Source organism: Lactuca sativa, chromosome 8 (assembly GCF_002870075.4).
Source record: "Lactuca sativa cultivar Salinas chromosome 8, Lsat_Salinas_v11, whole genome shotgun sequence".
Taxonomy (NCBI): domain Eukaryota; kingdom Viridiplantae; phylum Streptophyta; class Magnoliopsida; order Asterales; family Asteraceae; genus Lactuca; species Lactuca sativa.
The window spans coordinates 260,246,269-260,263,629 of record NC_056630.2 but is presented as its reverse complement, the minus strand read 5'-3'; the positions used below and the strand labels follow the sequence as shown (position 1 = coordinate 260,263,629).

Below are 17,361 nucleotides of genomic sequence, written 5' to 3'. Positions count from 1 at the left end.
ATTTTAATTTTACACCTTGATTTATAAATAATATTTTTTATTATGATATGTTATTAAATTTTATATATAGACCTTTATAAGATTTATAATTTTCTTTAACTTTTAATCAATATTAATATTAAATATTATTAAAATTATATTTGTTGAATAATTAATTTGATATTATTAGAAGTAGAGATAAAATAAATAAATATACAAATTTTATATATGAATTTTATAATCACTAACAATGCCTGTAAAAGCAATTTCAAAATAATTGAATAATCCAAAATTGTCATTGTACATTTGGTACTTTATTGTGGATGAATTGTCATTTCAATTCTTTGTAATAGGATATAGTTTACTTTTTGATGCTATAAACTCCAATTACTGAATTGAGTTTTTCTCATCAATCCTACAAAATTTTCTCTTCTCATAGTTGCATCCTCAGTTTCCATACATTTCTCATCTTTGTATCATCAGTTCTATTTCTATCTCAAACATAGGGTATGTATTATATATATATATATATATATATATATATATATATATATATATATATATATATATATTGCATATATAAATGATGTCACCATTAAATTTAAGATAATAATTTATGTCATTTATCCTATTATTTGCAGTTAAATTCTCTTATATTCGTTGTTATGGCTCTAAGTCGTCCCTTTATGATCATTTTATATTGGGGTGGTAATATTGAATGTGAGAATGGATTGATCAAGGGTGACCAATCAACTTTTTCAGCTTCAAATATTCTTAGGCACAAAATACGGTATGAACAATTTAAAGATTTGATTTATACACATGTTGGAGTTGAAAAGTCTACCTATAAGTTGAATTTGTCACTATGTTACCAATATTGTGGGAGATCTAACATGGAACCCCTCTTAAATGATTCATCCTTAGACATGATGTATTATTTAGATGAGAATGATGAAAGTTATTGTGGCCATATTTGTGTTGACATAGAACAAATAACACCACCAACAAACACTAGTTTTGTAGATCTCCTTCGTAATTGTCAAACACCATTTTCTTTGCCAAATGATAATATATGTGAGACAAATAACGTCTTTGGATTTGATGAGACCAACTCAGTGTAGTAGTGAATCATTAAGCAATATTTGGGTCGATTCTGATGATGCAAGTGACACTCTCATTTTGAACTTTATGAATAATGTTGGAAATATAGGGGTTGGTGATATAGAAGACTTAAAGGACAACATTCATATAGTTATTTGGAAGGAATCCAAAAACAAAATTAGGCTAGGAATGCAATTTGAAAGTAAGTTGCAAGTGAAAAAGGCAGTACCACTTTGGTCTATCAACCAAAATAGAGAGTTTAAAGTGTACGAAAGTAAAAGTACCAAATGGGTAGCAAAATTTAAGACTATAGGAGATGAAGGAGAAAGCAGTAGTTCTATGCACCATGCACCACCTTGTCAATGATATATTCGTGAAATTAAGAAGAAAAGTCATAAAATGTGGCAGATTACACGTTGGGTGGATGCACATAATTGTTTTGGATCTTGTATTGGCAATGATAACGAAAATTTGAACTCTGCAACGATTGCTTCATACATCCTCCACTCAATTGAAAAAGATGTTGCTAATCCAGTCAAACATATACAAACAGATATTAAAACTATTATGCATGTTGATGTTTCTTATGATAATGCATGGCATGGTAGGAGAAAAGCCATAGAGAAGATTTATGGAACTTGGGAGAGTAACTTGCTGAGTTGCCCAAGTATATTGCAACTTTGCATTATTCAAACCCTAATACAGTTGTCACGTGGCTTCATAAACCAAATGTAACATCACATGTAGCAACATTCAAATATATTTTTTGGGCTTTTGGACCGACCATTATAGCATTTCATTTGTGTCAACCTGTTATTTATGTTGATGGTACTCATTTGAAGGGTTCATACAAAGGAAAAATGCTTGTTTTTGTTGCAAAAGATGCTAATAATCATATATTACCAAATACTAATGCTATTATTGATGAGGAGACTGTGCATAGTTGGTGTTGGTTTTTTGCTCAGTTTAGACAATTTGTTGCTCAAAATAGACAATGATGTGTTATTTCAGACAGGCATCAAGGAATAATTCATGCATTGGCGAATTTACCAGAATGGAAAGAGCCATTAGCATACCATTTCTTTTTTCTTCGGCACATCAGAAGTAATCTTATGAAAAGGTACAAGAACGTGCACCTTAAATGATTATGTTGGTCTATTGGTAGCACCACACAAAAAGAAAATTCATCAAGTATATGAAAGCGATAAAAGAAATCAATGTTGAAGCTTGGGAGTATCTAAGTCAAATCGAAAAAATTTAGTGGTGTCTTTTATATGATAAAGATCACCGGTAGGGTTCCTTAACGACAAATATCTCTGAGAGTATAAACAATGCGTTGCGAGGAGCAAAACAATTACCGATTAGGGCAGGTATTGATCTTACATTCAATAGAGTTGTGCAACTTTTCATAAAGCATAGTGATGTTGCATTGAAATGCAATACACCTCTACCATCGTGTATGTGGCATCTCTTTGTTAATTGTGACACTCACGCACAAAGTCATACTTTATCTCAGCTTTACTACAATGAAGGTGTATACATAATCATTACCAGGCCACAAATAAATGGAACAGGTGGAATTACGCATACTGGCCATTATTTCCATCACATATGCACATGTGGTAAGTGGCAAATGGAAAGGTTTCCATGTTCGCATGCTCTTGCAGTTTGTCGAAATAGAGGGGATAATCCTATTTCAATTGTAAATGACATGTACACTAGCGCTACCTATAAACTACAATATAATGCAGGTTTTGCACCACTTCCCCATGTTGGTTATTGGTTGGATTCGAATTGGGCGATTGAAGCAGATTACTCAAAATTTTATGTTGCTCGAGGTAGGAGGCATGCAACTGAATACGTAACGAGATGGACACGCATCATCCCGGTGAACCTCGTAGATGCGGATTATGCCACCAACCAGGTCATAATCGAAAAAATTGTCCAAATTCTCAACCAAGGTTTAATACGATATAAGCAATATATTTTATTGATCTAGTAATTTCAAGTTTATTGATCTTGTAAGTTTATGTTTATTTGATTTTGTAATTTAATGTTGAATTGGTATGTAATTTCTTAATGTTATAAATATGATGTGAAATATATATTTTATTTATATAATTTTAGTAATATGTAATTTTGTTATTGATGGAAGATGTTAATGATATATTTTTAGTTGTATAAATTAATAAGGTCTATATATATAATTTAATAATATATTTATAATTAAAAAATATTATATTAATAATACATTTATAATAAAACAAAATATTATGTATAAAGTTGGTAAATATAGAAAATAAAAATAGAATGTAAAAGGTAAATATATAGTTGAAAAGTTGTATAATATAAAACTAAAAATTTTAATATTAAATAAGGGTCATTTATGTAAATAGAAACTCTTACGTATAATTTCAAGTGGGGCCACAACCCTATTTTTACAAACCATTTTGAATCAGCCCCATTTTTAGAAATAGTTTGGAAAAGAACCCCATTTTTACAAAAAAAAAACTCTCTCTATATGTCCTACAAAAATACCAAATTTGAACAAAAATGATTAGTAAATCAATTTCCTTTTCCTTAAATACACTTTCTTCCAAGCCTTTTGATATCTATCTTGTTCATAGTTTATCGATTTTATTATAATCTTATGTGTATCTTAACAATGCATTTTAAAATTAGAAATGTATTTATCAGCAATACATCTTTGTCTTCTTCAACATAAATTGATTGGTACGATTTTAGTAATTAAATGCACAAGATTGAAACCTAAGTCAAATCGGTCGTTTTTTGTGGCTATAAGAGTAATTGATTATTTGCATCCTATCCTTTTCTTTGTTTTGTGAAATGTGTTCACTCATCCGAACCAAATGCGACCTAAACGGTTGTGATGCCATGCCACATTTTCAATACACCCATAAGACAATGCAATTTTTTTCTTGAAAACTACATAATCATGTGATTAATCAGACAAGGGTGTCACTTAGAAACATACTAAAATTGTCATGTACTCTCATGAAGTCAAACATTCATTAAAATGTGATTTTTTCATAGGTAATATCAAATACCAAACTCCATATATACACACATGCAACATCACAAAAATCACAAAGATGATTTATTCATATTTAAACAGGCTCAAGCTTTGTGTGTTTCATTTAATATATTTGTCAAACGTCTTTAACAAAAGCTGAGATGCTCCTCCTCAGGTGCGGTATGTTGGAATGGCTAATAAAGGCTCTGCCCTAGGGATGGTTAATCCAAACTTTTCTTTCATATCCATGTCACTTGGTGACATGCCGTCTGGTAGCTCCCAATCAAAACAATGTATCATGTTGGAAATCACCAAGCCAATGTTCAACAACCCCAAATTCATTCCTGGACATCCTCTTCTTCCTATGCCAAATTGTATTAGCTGACAATCAGGTCCACGAAAATCAATATCTCTATCAAGAAACCTTTCTGGAAGAAATTCCTCCCAGTTTTCAGACCAAACTTTTGGGTCACGTCCAAATGCCCAGTAATTTATAAGAACTCGTGTCTTCTTAGGAATATTGTAGCCATTGATAACAATGTCCTCCATTGATTCATGAGGAATCATAAATGGAGCAACGGGATAAAGTCGAAATGTCTCTTTAATTACCATGTGTAAGTAGCTTAACTTTGTCAAATCCGTTTCTTCAACCACTCGTGCATCTCCGATCACAACCGTCAACTCTTTTTGGAGCTCCTTCATCACTCTAGGGTGTTTGATAAGTGTAGCTAAAATCCATTCAATGGATGTTTTTGCAGTGTCAATGGCGCCTGCTACCATATCTAGTAAAATGGCCTTCATGCTAGACCTATCAATTGTATAAGACAACTCGTCATGGGTGTTTGAATATTGGCCCTTTAGTGACAATAATACATCAATGAAATCCATTTCATCAGGCTTTTGAGAACCGATAAGACTACGTTCTTCATGCTCACAAATTAGTTTCTCGAACAATTCATCAATGTCCTTATTTAATGCCCTAAAGCGTTTAGTCAAGCCCTGTAAATTCAAAACACGAGAAAGGGAGACTTTATGTTAGATTTCTCTAGACAAAGAACTCAAAGCAAATCATGTCTATATATAATTATGAAATACATGCTTTTTGTTTATTCTTTTATTAATACTAGTAAAGAGGCTTGAAATGTAAAATGACTCGAGTGAACAATTTTGCATGCATAAAAAAAGGAATCACATAATTATACATAAAAATCACATATTTATATGGTTATATTAAATATAATAAGTTTTTGGAGAGTTATATCAATACCTAATAACAAAAAGATAACAAATAACTCAATATGTTTCATGTCCAATCTGAAAAAACAAAGCATGCATTGGCCATCTCCATGTCCAACTTCACTGCCATGAAGGTTTTCAAGTCGGTGTAGCCTCGATTTGATGTGCCTTATAGAATGCTGTTTTTTTTTTTTTTTTCTAAAATCAAAGTGAAAAAAAATTATTCTAAAATAAAAAATGAACCTATGGTTTTTAACGAAAATATGGGTTTTCTCGATTTGTAGTGCAATTTAGAATCATTTTCATTTCTTTGTTATGCCATCCATTCTCTTCGACATATTATGGCACCCTAGGGATAGCCTGAAACTTGATTATTTTCATCAAAACCAGCTCCTCGAAATTCCTTGTCATTATCATGACCAATATCAATTATTTTTATTTGGGGAAGAGTAAATGTAAAGAACAATAGACAGTAAAACACATCATAATTTTCGCATTAGCCATGGGAAAATCACCTTACCGTGTACCATGATCAATGCATACATATAGTGACACAACCAATAGACATTTATGGGGAAGAGTAAATGTAAAGAACAACAGATAGTGAAGCACATCATAATTTTTGCATTAGCCATGGGTAATCACCCTACCATATACCAGGATCAATACATACATATGGTGATCATGGTCACCCGATGACCATACTTGAAGCAGTAGCCTCACATGATCACTAGATCCAGCATGCTTTCTTTGGTTCTCCAGGTCCGCTTAATGACATCAACATTCTTAATAGGTTATCACTACTCTACGACATCTACGACAAATCTACACCATATTCTTCCTTTTAAATGCATGGAGCGTCATACAAGTGCATTTATTATCTTGTTAATGAGATCTATCCTTACTATGATATATTTGTTAAATCATTTTCTTGTCTAAGTGACACTAAACGGAAAAAATAAAAAAGCTCAAAAGAGATATATGAAGGATGTAAAATGGGCCTTTGGAGATCCTAAGAAACATCGACATATACGAAAAAAAACCCAACACTTTTCTAGGAGGAAAACCTTGAAGAGGTGATATATGTATGTATCATATTACGTAATTTGATTATAGAAGAGTGATATGTAAGAATGACGAAAATGAAACTATTCTAGAGACGCAACTAGTAGACATTAGTGGGGAAGGGTATACATGTAAAGAAGAGGCGACAGTGAAACACATCACAATTTTCGCAATCGACTTGGTGAAACATATTTACAGACTTTAAAACACTGATCTCAACATGGATCCCTTAGATGATTTAGCATTTTGGACGAAGACTTCTTTTAGCATGTTTTAATTATTGGTGTTTTTTTTTTGTATTTTTGTATTTTTGTATTTTTTGTATGTTAAGTTTTTAAGTTTCTATTTCTTGCTATGTACCTTTTTATTACAATTAATGAAATTTTAACTTTTTATTTAAATTAAATTGTTTAAATAAATATATATCTAACCATCTCTTATAGTGTAGGTCAATAAAATGATTGTGGTTCAAGATATGTTATCTATCTTTAATCATATTCATTTGCAACTTTCAGATTTTCAACTTATGTTATGTAAATGATTATTTAATCAAGATATTTTTGTTATATAAGAAACACTTGCCTCTTTTTTCTTTTCATTTTCTTTATCTAACATGCATGCGAATAGATAAGTTTCAAATAAGTTTGTTGATTTATTCCACATCTATTTTCCTTATATTTTCTTTAAATTACATAACAAGTTTATTGCATAGAGGATTCAACCTAAAAGCTTTTGGTATTTAAATTAGAACAAAAGTTGTATTTTTATGGCTTTTGCAGATGAACAAGAAGTATGTTTGCAAAAAATGGATGTTCTTTTCATGGCTTTACCTATAAAAAAAAGTACAAGGCCAAAACACAAAGATAATTATGAATTTGATGTGTTTAAAGTATCTTTGCAAAAATATATATATAAACAACCCAGTATTTTTAGATGAATGTTATACATTTAGAGAGAATTTTTTTTTTAATGTTAATGTGTAGTATGTTTGAAAAACAATTTTATTAATTGTAAATTGAGGTTGAAGATTATCGATAATACTAATTCCAAATCATTGAAAATTATTATTTCTAAAATTTTACTATCACATTCTGTATTTATATGATTGTTGCAAACTAAAATTCTATAGCCTTAAGTTTAGAATGTAGTTATGAAACTGTTGTCACAAATATATAACTTTGTATTATATATTTAATTAATTGTTTATAGAAAAAAATAACATGCACTCTTATATAAATAAATAGACAAAATATTAGAGATACATAATTAAGTTTTTATTAATTGGTATGTAGGATTTTGGTATAATATTTGGTTTAAACATTAAATGATTAGATTATTCAGGAAACAAATTTTTAATAGTTTAATCATATTTAATTAACTCTTATAAGTACCATTTAGTAGGAATTTGGAAAGTTGAAGTATTAATATAGAACTTTAATGCAATTAACAAATTTTCATTTAATTATTATTATTATAAATATAGATATATATATATATATATATATATATATATATATATATATATATATATATATATATATATATATATATTAAAGTTGTGAAAGATTTTAACAGTAAAGTTTTCAACTTCTGACTTTTGCCACTAATGTTTTAACTTCTGAATTGTTTGGGATTGGCAGAAATGGTCCCCCAAATGAATTTGGGTCATTTTGTGGCTTTTTTGATGTTATCTATATTTTTTAGGGTATTTTTTGACATTATGTATATTCTTTATGTATACGTGTGTATACGTGTTAGCAATCTAAGGCGACATTATCTTCCCCACTGTCTTTCTCTCTCTATTCCTCCGGTATAGTCTACAATACACAGATTGTTTCCTCTTCTACCACCATCTTCCTCCACTCAAGAAATCTCCACTTGCTTTGATTCACCGATTTATGATCCAATGAGATTGGGTTTCTTTACTTTTTCACCCTTTTCTTACCGATCTCCTTTTTTGTATTTCTTCAACCTTTTGTTACCGACTCCTTTTTTCTCCATCCACCGCCATCGTTGTTTGATGTTGCACCTTCTGTCTTCAATCGGTTACCACCCTCAACTTCATCTCTACCCATTGTTTTTTACTTTAACACACCGGTCATCTTCGTTTCCCTTTCCTGGCTTCCAATCAAACGATTAGGTCGATGCTTACCAGTCACCGCTTCCACCCGTTACATCCATTATCTGATCAAATACGTACACGAATGTAGACCAGATGGTATCGTCTCCATGTTTCTTCTCATACGCTTTCGTGTCCGTTTACACCTATTACAAACACGGATTTTTGTTCTCTGCGTTTCGTTATTTTCGTTTTCTGTTACCATTGGTGGTGGCCGACCAAAGCCCTAATATCGATTACAATAGAAAATCAGTTTTTTTTTTCTGTACGGGTCTGGTTGGATGTGAGGATGGAAAGATGAGGTTCTTACCTTACAGGAACCCAACACTGATGTTATTGTAGGTGAAATTGATGATTTTCGCTGGAGAAATCTTTGAACCCTAATTTCCCCTTTATCAAAGGTAATTGATAATCTCTATATTTTTGATGTTTTGTGTGTACAAAAGGAATGAATCGGATGCAACTCAGGAGGAAAAACATATAATTATTTGATTATAGTTCATTTTGGCGAACCCTATGGCATTGTTTCGATGCACCACCACCACTGCGGTTTGGCGATTTTTTTTTGACAAACTTTCGCCCTCTCCGTTGTCGCCCCCTGTCGTTCTGCCAGTGTTTTATATGTTTTGTTAAAGGATGGAGAACCTCAATGTTTGGATGCGACAAAGTATGGAAATGTTACAAGGTTTATTAATCACAGGTAATTAACTTACATGTGTTTATAAAGTTACGATGTTTTACTAGAATCTTTATAGCTCCTCTGTTCTCTTTTTTATATAAATCTAGATGCTTTGATTAAAATTTGATTGAGATCCCTGTTGATTTGAAAACACCTGATCATCATTAGTATTATGTATGTAATATGAAATCATTTTCTGCATTTTTTGTTTTTAACAGTAAGTATATTTAGATGTTAGACATCTGATTTGTGTTTTGGTTTATAGATTGCTTTTTCACTAAAACAAATGTCAAGAAGAAAGTACTGAAGAATGATTGCTGAGAAAAATGGTCCTTTGGGAAGAAATTATTGGAGGTATCAAAAGGTAATTTTGTCACGAGGATGATTATTGTTATGGTTCAAAAAATATTAAACAACAAAGATGATTCCTTTTAAATGTAATTTCATTAAAGCTGTTTGGCTATTCTAATATCTTAAGCAATTATGAAGGCTTTTCCTGATCTTGGAGAAATGTTAATTTTAATTCACTTTGGAGCTTCTTTGGATGCATTTAAAACTGTACGAAGTTGATGTTTACTTTTTCTTACATCATTTGCTGCATTTATTTCTCTGCTGCATCTTTTTAATTATTATTTAGGAGAAAAACAAACATATTACATATTTGCATATGCATGATGCATCGAATCAAATTAATCATTTATTTATTACTTGGTTAGAAAGAATGTTTTAATGCTCAAAGAAGCTCTAACAATGAGATGAATTTTGAAGCTAATGATACGTATTGGCTTGAGTAAGTTCCGATGAATTGTGTCATTTTTATACTTGCATCTTTTGTTGGTCGAATGCCTAAATTCAATTTATATTCTCATTCTTTAACCTTTGTTGCTTCTTCAAATTTGATTTTCCCTACTTATGTTCCCCTGGCAGTTAGTTTCAGGTTCTGATATAGATGAATGTTGTATGGTAAAATTACATCTGGTTCAGTGAATTAATGTTGTGAGAAGGTAATTAACTTGATAATTAGTTTTTTACTTTTTCAGGTGCTCATTCAAAAAGGTTACAATAGTGCAGCGACTGATGTGTAAATACATAGAACATGCTCTGATGCAGCTAAGGTATGCTATGTAACACAATTACAACCCTGGTCGTTTTGGTAACCGATTATGTATCATTCTGCTGATGTTTTTTTATTCTTTTTGCAGGTATACTTGGAGTTTGAACATCGAAATAGTAAAGATTGTAACTACGGTCCTCAGTAACGGGGTATGAATCAGGTAGGATACGTGATTTAAAACTATAATATTTACTTTTTGCAGTCGAAACCTATATAAAATATCCATATTTTTTTTTATTTATCTTGATTTAGTAAATTTGTTTTTATCGTTTTTTAGGGTTTACCTTTGGGTTCCCCCATCTTCCGATGTGGGTGGGAATTAACATGATCAAAGCTGACAAGTAAAGAAGCAGATGCATATGAAAACGAACACACCATTGAAACTAATAAAGCAGAAAAAACATGATAGTTTGTTATTGATTTTTTTTTCCGATTGACTTATAGGAAAAGCTCTACATGTTTATTTATTTATTTATTTATAGATCAGTTAAAGAGGGAAGGAATGAGCAACTCAAACTATAAACATTTTGTTGCATCCGATCCCCGATCCCGCAACACGGGGGTTCTCCATCTAGTTATGGTTATATATATATATATATATATATATATATATATATATATATATATATATATATATATATATATATATATATATATATATATATATATATATATATATATATATATATATATATATATATATATATATATCTTATCAATATTAATTTAAATAATTACAAATTTATGTAATAACTTAGAGTTTATACAAGTAATCTTACATGAAAAATACACATAAAATATTGGACGCACATAATTAAGTTTTTAATAGTTGATTTGAAGGTTATTTAGTACAATTTTTAGTCTATAAGTTAGATTATCATAATTCTTTTAATCGACAAAAACAATTTAAATCAATCATATTAATTAATTCTTATAAGTATCAATATAAATAAAAAGACATATTTAGATGTAGTTGTTTAGTTTAAATAGTATTTAGTTAAGTTTGAAGAGTTGTCTTATTAAATAAAAATTCAATGTAAATTAATAAATTATGTCGCTTTAAAAATTGAAATCACATATATTAATATAAGTTAACTTAATTTGTTTTTATATTGTAGCTTTCAATATATAAAGTTTCGTATATCGAAATATATCATTGATACCATTTTATTTTTTCAACCTTAAAATATAAATTTCTATTGCAATATGACATAAACAAACGACATATTAAATATTTTTCGTCCAATCATTTTCTTACTTCATTACAAAGTATATTTTTTGTACATGTTCTTTATAAAATACATCAATTTTATGATCTTCACTTAAATATTCATATAACACATTCATCATCATTTATAATTATAATCAGGCATGTTACATAAAATATTGTATCACTTATCTTCTTCATTTTCATTGACAAATACTTGTTTATAAAAGTTATTGATAAACAATATGGAACAAAATATTGTATCACTTATCTTCTTCATTTTCATTGACAAATACTTGTTTATAAAAGTTATTGATAAACAATATGGAACATGCTGGAAAAAAACATAGAAAAATCGTAAATTTTAACATATTTTAACCATTATAATTGTTTTACTATATAATGGCGTAGAGATTTGCCTAATATCTATTATAAAGTAGGCCAATTTGCTTTTACCATATTATTTTGAAGCTCTCGTGTATTTTCAAATTCTTTCTAATAATGGTTTTAAATTGATTAATTGTCCATTAATTTAATATTACAACTCTACAAATTTCAACAAATTAAGTATTACCATCCAATTTTTTTTTAAACTTATGGTACTTATGATTATTAATTACCTGGTATAGAGTTATATATAGTTCAAAGAGTGATAGTAAGTTCCTAGGGTTCTTAGAACAAGATGACGAAATAAGATCTGAAGATATATAATGATCAACATTAATGGTGCACGTTTTATAATGGAGGAGAAAACGAGGAAGGGATATATGTCACACTGAAAGATATAAATTTGTACAAATTAATTTTTTTTTAAAGGAAACTTCCCTAACGAGGGTTATTTATAGTTTGAGTTTGATTTGTATTTGATTGATGATCGATACAGTTTATATGTTTTATGTAATATTTAAAGATTTTTGAAGATCAAAAAGTTAATGACTATTTAGGATTTAATATTAACTACTTTTATTTCCGTTTGATGTTTCAAGTTTTTTTAAGCATCTAACATTCTTATTATAATTTAAGAGTAAATAATTGACATGATCGTATTAACCCTTATGATATCTAAAAAGTAATTATGTAGGTGTAGATTGTAAATATTTGACATATATAAGAAACATTGTTAGTATTGCTTATGTTTCTACTTTTAGTTTAGATCTTTGAAGTTTTACTTTGTTTTTATTATTCAATTCAATATTAGTTAAAATTTTGATTTAAATTAAATTTAATGTTAAACTTTATGAATAATATTTTCAAATTTAGGAATGTTAGATACCTAATGAAATTCATATATTTTAGCTCTTTTTAATATGTTTTTCATAACTAAAAGAATAAATTACTGAAATCGTCCCTGTGGTTTGGTTAAAATTGCACATTTGGTCCCTAACTTTTTTTTTTGCACTCGGATCGTCGATATGGTTTGATTTTGTTGCGTTTTTCGTCCTTGTGGTTTGATTTTGTTGTATTTTTCGTCCCTTACATACATAAAGTTAGAGACTAAACATGCAATCTTTACCAAACCATAAGGACGAAAAACACAACAAAATCAAACAACGGGGACGATCCGAGTGCAAAAAAAAAGTTAGGGACCAAACGTACAATTTTGACCAAACCATAAGGACGATTTCAGTAATTTACTCTAACTAAAATTAGTATTGTATTATCATATTTATTTTCTCTTACGATTTTAGATTTTTAGCTTGTTAGTGTAGCTATGTTTCCTTATATTTTAATGTTAACCTAATAAGTTAATATTTTATTAATTAACCATAGAATAGTTAATAATACATGATTTAAGACGAAAAACCATTATTTTGAGTCGAATTTCCACTGTATTTTTAGTTAACTATTTTTTGTATTTAAATTCTTATTAACGTATTAGTCATATATGATATGTTTCATTTTGACCCATATTAAAATAATTATGAGTTCGTCTCTACTTACAACATAAAACATCCAAGGAACCGAACATACTCAAGTTATTTTGAATAACATATAAATTTAGTATTTTAACCATGTAATTTATTTATTGTGCAACATTCACCCGGTTAAAAAAATAAACGTGACATGCCATGGTAACCCTCTCTTGTGTGTGGCAAGATATAATGAAGGTTTGGTAAAATTAAGGTGACATTGAGGTGGAGTTTATGTGACAGATAAAATGGAGTCATAACTATGACACAACTCCTTACAATCTAAAAGAACATTATAATAGATAAGTCTTTTTTAGTGTCATTTAACCGATAACTACGATCATAATGTTGTAGATTTTTTGATAGATGTAGAATCTTTAACATTTAAAGCCATGTTTGTTTTCTTTTTTGATTTTTCTAGCAGTCAAGACAATGTTTGACTTTATTACTGAGCAGGGTAACCTTAAAGCAGTGAACTTCATAAAGTTCAATGGATTGACACATAATCATTATATATTTCATACAACTCTATCAATTTTTTCTTATAATGCATTCAACTCTACAAAACTTAATGAAAAAAAAAATCACAAATACTAACTTATAATAGACAAAATTATGTGGTTAGTCCATGTGATTTGCCAAAACAAGTTGATTCGGTATAATTATCTAAAGGACAATGCACTTGGTTCTTGTGGTTTCATTTTATTGCGTTGTAGTCCTTGTTATTTCATTTCTTTTTAAAATTGCTCTAAAATTACTATTATACACAAATTTGATTTTCTTTTTTATAAATTTTTATTTCATTTTTTAATTTGAAAATAGTTATTTTATAAGAAAGTACAAAAAAGCCACCATCTTATTTCTTGATCTCTCTATAGTCTTTAAAGAACTAGCCACAACTGGCTCCACCTTCAACGACAGTCATCACCACCACCATCTTTAACCACCCCATGATTGCTACTATAGTCACCACCACCTTTTCAACCGGTGCTTTTAACCATTACCACCATCACCTTCAACCATTGTCATATATCTTTATCTCTAGCTAAGAAAAGAAGAATCTTGGGCACAATTTTGTCCACCCTAAGCTTAAACCACCTTTTAGGAAACACAAATCTACTGTTAGAGATGTGTTTAAAGAGAAAGAGGCGGCACTGAAGATGGTTTTAGAGAGAAAAAGGCAACGCTGGAAACACATACTAACTTTGCAGATGGTTTTAGTGAGAAAGTGGACGCATCAGGGATAGTTTTAGATGGGAAGAAATAGCATCGGTGGGTATGCTGATGAAGATGACAACTGACGATGGTGCCGTTGACTGTAAAGATGACGGGCACCGACCACCGATGACGGAAGATGAACATTGTAATTTAATAAGGTTTCATTCGGATATGGGGGTTGATGGTTTTCTTTTACTTTATAAATTAAAACCAGTTACCGTAAAAAAATAAAATAATTAATTAAAAAAGGGTATAAAGATTATTTTACATGTCTAAGAGCATCTCAAACTCATTCTCATTTTCCAACTTTTCTCCCATTTTCCCCCATTTCTCTCCAACCCAACCCCATTTATTCCCCCATTTTGGGGGAAATGAATAATATAACACCAAATATGGTGTTATACTATTCATTTCCCCTAAAATGGGGATGAACTTTGAGTTGTCAGTTTTATTAATTCTTTTTATATATTTATACATTATTAGTTTATTTTATCTACTAATTATAATTTAAATGTATTATTTATTACTTATAATATTGTATTATGTATTAAATTATATTAATTAATTATAAATATAAAGTTTATTTTTTGTTTATCAAATTCATATGAAAATTTAAATACATATTGAAATTTTAAAATACGATAATGTATTTTACAAAAGCTTAAAATTATGTGTTATAAATATAATCTTATTTATTTAATAGTATTGTAATGAAAAAAAAATATAGATTATATATTTGTTACAACCAAATTAGTAGAAGGTATATAATTGACAATCTATATAGGTTGGAAAAATGGAATATACTAGGAATATACTTTTGGAGGTAAAAATTGGGTAAAAAATGAAGTAGGGTTGGAGATGAAACACTATTTACCTTATTTTTTACTCCATTTTTGGGAGAAAAAATGGGAGTGAATTGGAGATGGTCTAAGAGCATTCACAATGAAGAATTTAATGGAGAGTTTAATGAGGTGACAAACTTATTTGGTATTTAGTGGATGAAATTCTATCATTGTGAAATGTCACATTAGTATTCAGTAGATTTAGAGTTTAATGAAAACTTTTTTTTCTAATACTTGAATAAATATTTAAATATACTTCATTGAACTTTGTAGAGTTGGTACACTCGAGAAAAAAATTGATAGTTATATATATATATATATATATATATATATATATATATATATATATATATATATATATATAATGACGATGTACCAATTTGTTGGACTATTAAATTAATTGGATTGTGGATGCCTAAACGAAAAAACCACAAGGACCAAGTGCATAATATAATGGTTTAGATAGTTGTATAGGATCATCTTGTTTAGGCGAAACACCTAGGCCAACCGAATAATTGTCTTTATAATATATATTGATGTGTTATAAAACTTTTCTATATTGGTATCCAAAATTAAACCCATGGAAAAAATTGAGGGGAAGATGATGTTATTACCTGAAGGTCAAACGGAGCTAACATAGGCACATAGTCCGCCAAATTGAAGGCACCTGTTGCTTCCATGCTTTCATCAACTAGCTTCTTGAAAATAAACCTATCATCATTTTTCTTACCAAAGATCATGGTACACGTCATGCCTTCAATCAACGTGCCTACAATCTCAGTTAAATTCACCACCTTATGCGTTATCGACGCAACCCTCATTTCGTCTACCATCAGTCTAATCTCTTCCCTTCTCATCCATGCAAAACCATTAATTTTGGTAGTACTCAGCAGTTCAATTGTACAAAACTTTCTTACACTCCGCCAGTATGGTCCATACTCTGAAAAAGTCATTCCCCTGCTGCCATAGGAAAGGTACTTTGCGGCTTCAATTTTAGGACGAGAAGCAAAAATGGCATCATGGGTTCCGAGGAAGAGCTTGGCGGCTTCAGGGGAAGAGACTATTACAAATTGGATAGACCCGAGGCGGATGGACATGATAGGACCATACTTTTGAGAGAGCTTGTGAAGGGCTCGATGAGGGAGGTTTCCTAGTAAGTGGAGGCTTCCAATGACTGGCAAGGGCATAGGGCCTGGTGGCAGTTTCTTGCGGCTGGGATGAGCAGAGAACCATTGCCAAAACAAGATTCCAGTAAGAATTATGAGTATTGCAAGTGTAAAAGAATACATCGTCACCACTTGGTTCAGGTTTTCTAACAGCAATTATATTTACCACGTAAATGGATAGATATTAGATATATACTATATAGCTTGGGTTTATAAGCTTTGTTGTTTCCATTCTGGTGTCTTCTCGGTGTTTTTAATCATAAAACTTAATTGGCATCTTCAATTATACGCATTGTTTGTATCGCTAGTATGCTTGTCCCTACTCCCTTCAACCGGCCACATGTACCATATTTCTTCACGTTATCTAGTTAAATTGTTCATAAGCAAGAAAATTGTCATCATACGAATAACTTCTACCTACATATGAGCATCTCAACGTCGTTACAAATCAACGAACAAAAGTATTGCACACTTTAAAATATCGTATTCACAGTTAATAAAACATATAAATTCACTAATACACAGTTTAATATTTCATACATATCTTCATTCATTTTTTAAGACAAAGTTTGCTTAAAATATACAACTTACATTACAAAAAAACTAACCTTTAGCGGCGACAAAAATCGATTGGTCATTTCTGTCGTCACTAATAGTATTAGCGACGACATGTCGTCACTAAAGCGACGCC

At 29.9% G+C, this 17,361-nt stretch overlaps 1 protein-coding gene and 1 long non-coding RNA gene across 3 annotated transcripts; one reads left to right on the top strand and one right to left on the bottom strand.

Moving 5' to 3' along the window:
* Nucleotides 1-4,285: 4,285 nt before the first annotated feature.
* LOC111903590 (cytochrome P450 CYP736A12) lies at nucleotides 4,286-16,793 on the bottom strand. The gene is made up of 2 exons (XM_023899362.1): nucleotides 16,119-16,793; nucleotides 4,286-5,113 (listed from the first exon to the last, which is right to left on the bottom strand). Exons 1-2 carry the CDS (start codon nucleotides 16,791-16,793, stop codon nucleotides 4,286-4,288), a joined length of 1,503 nt encoding a protein of 500 aa, XP_023755130.1.
* Nucleotides 8,189-10,862, top strand: LOC111903591 (uncharacterized). Of its 2 annotated transcripts, none has more exons than XR_002854227.2 (5): nucleotides 8,189-9,234; nucleotides 9,479-9,577; nucleotides 10,254-10,328; nucleotides 10,416-10,487; nucleotides 10,605-10,862. It is a non-coding gene; the product is annotated as an uncharacterized LOC111903591 (long non-coding RNA). The 2 variants fall into 2 exon arrangements; XR_008225749.1 differs by having other exon boundaries at nucleotides 10,238-10,328.
* Nucleotides 16,794-17,361: the final 568 nt, after the last annotated feature.

What these genes read in the sequence shown, in the direction of transcription:
- LOC111903590 (XM_023899362.1), bottom strand. Translation starts at nt 16,793, where the DNA reads ATGTATTCTTTTACACTTGCAATACTCATAATTCTTACTGGAATCTTG. An exon ending in TAGCTCCGTTTGACCTTCAG is followed by an intron (nt 5,114 to 16,118) that starts GTAATAACATCA and finishes TTGAATTTACAG; the next exon opens with GGCTTGACTAAACGCTTTAG.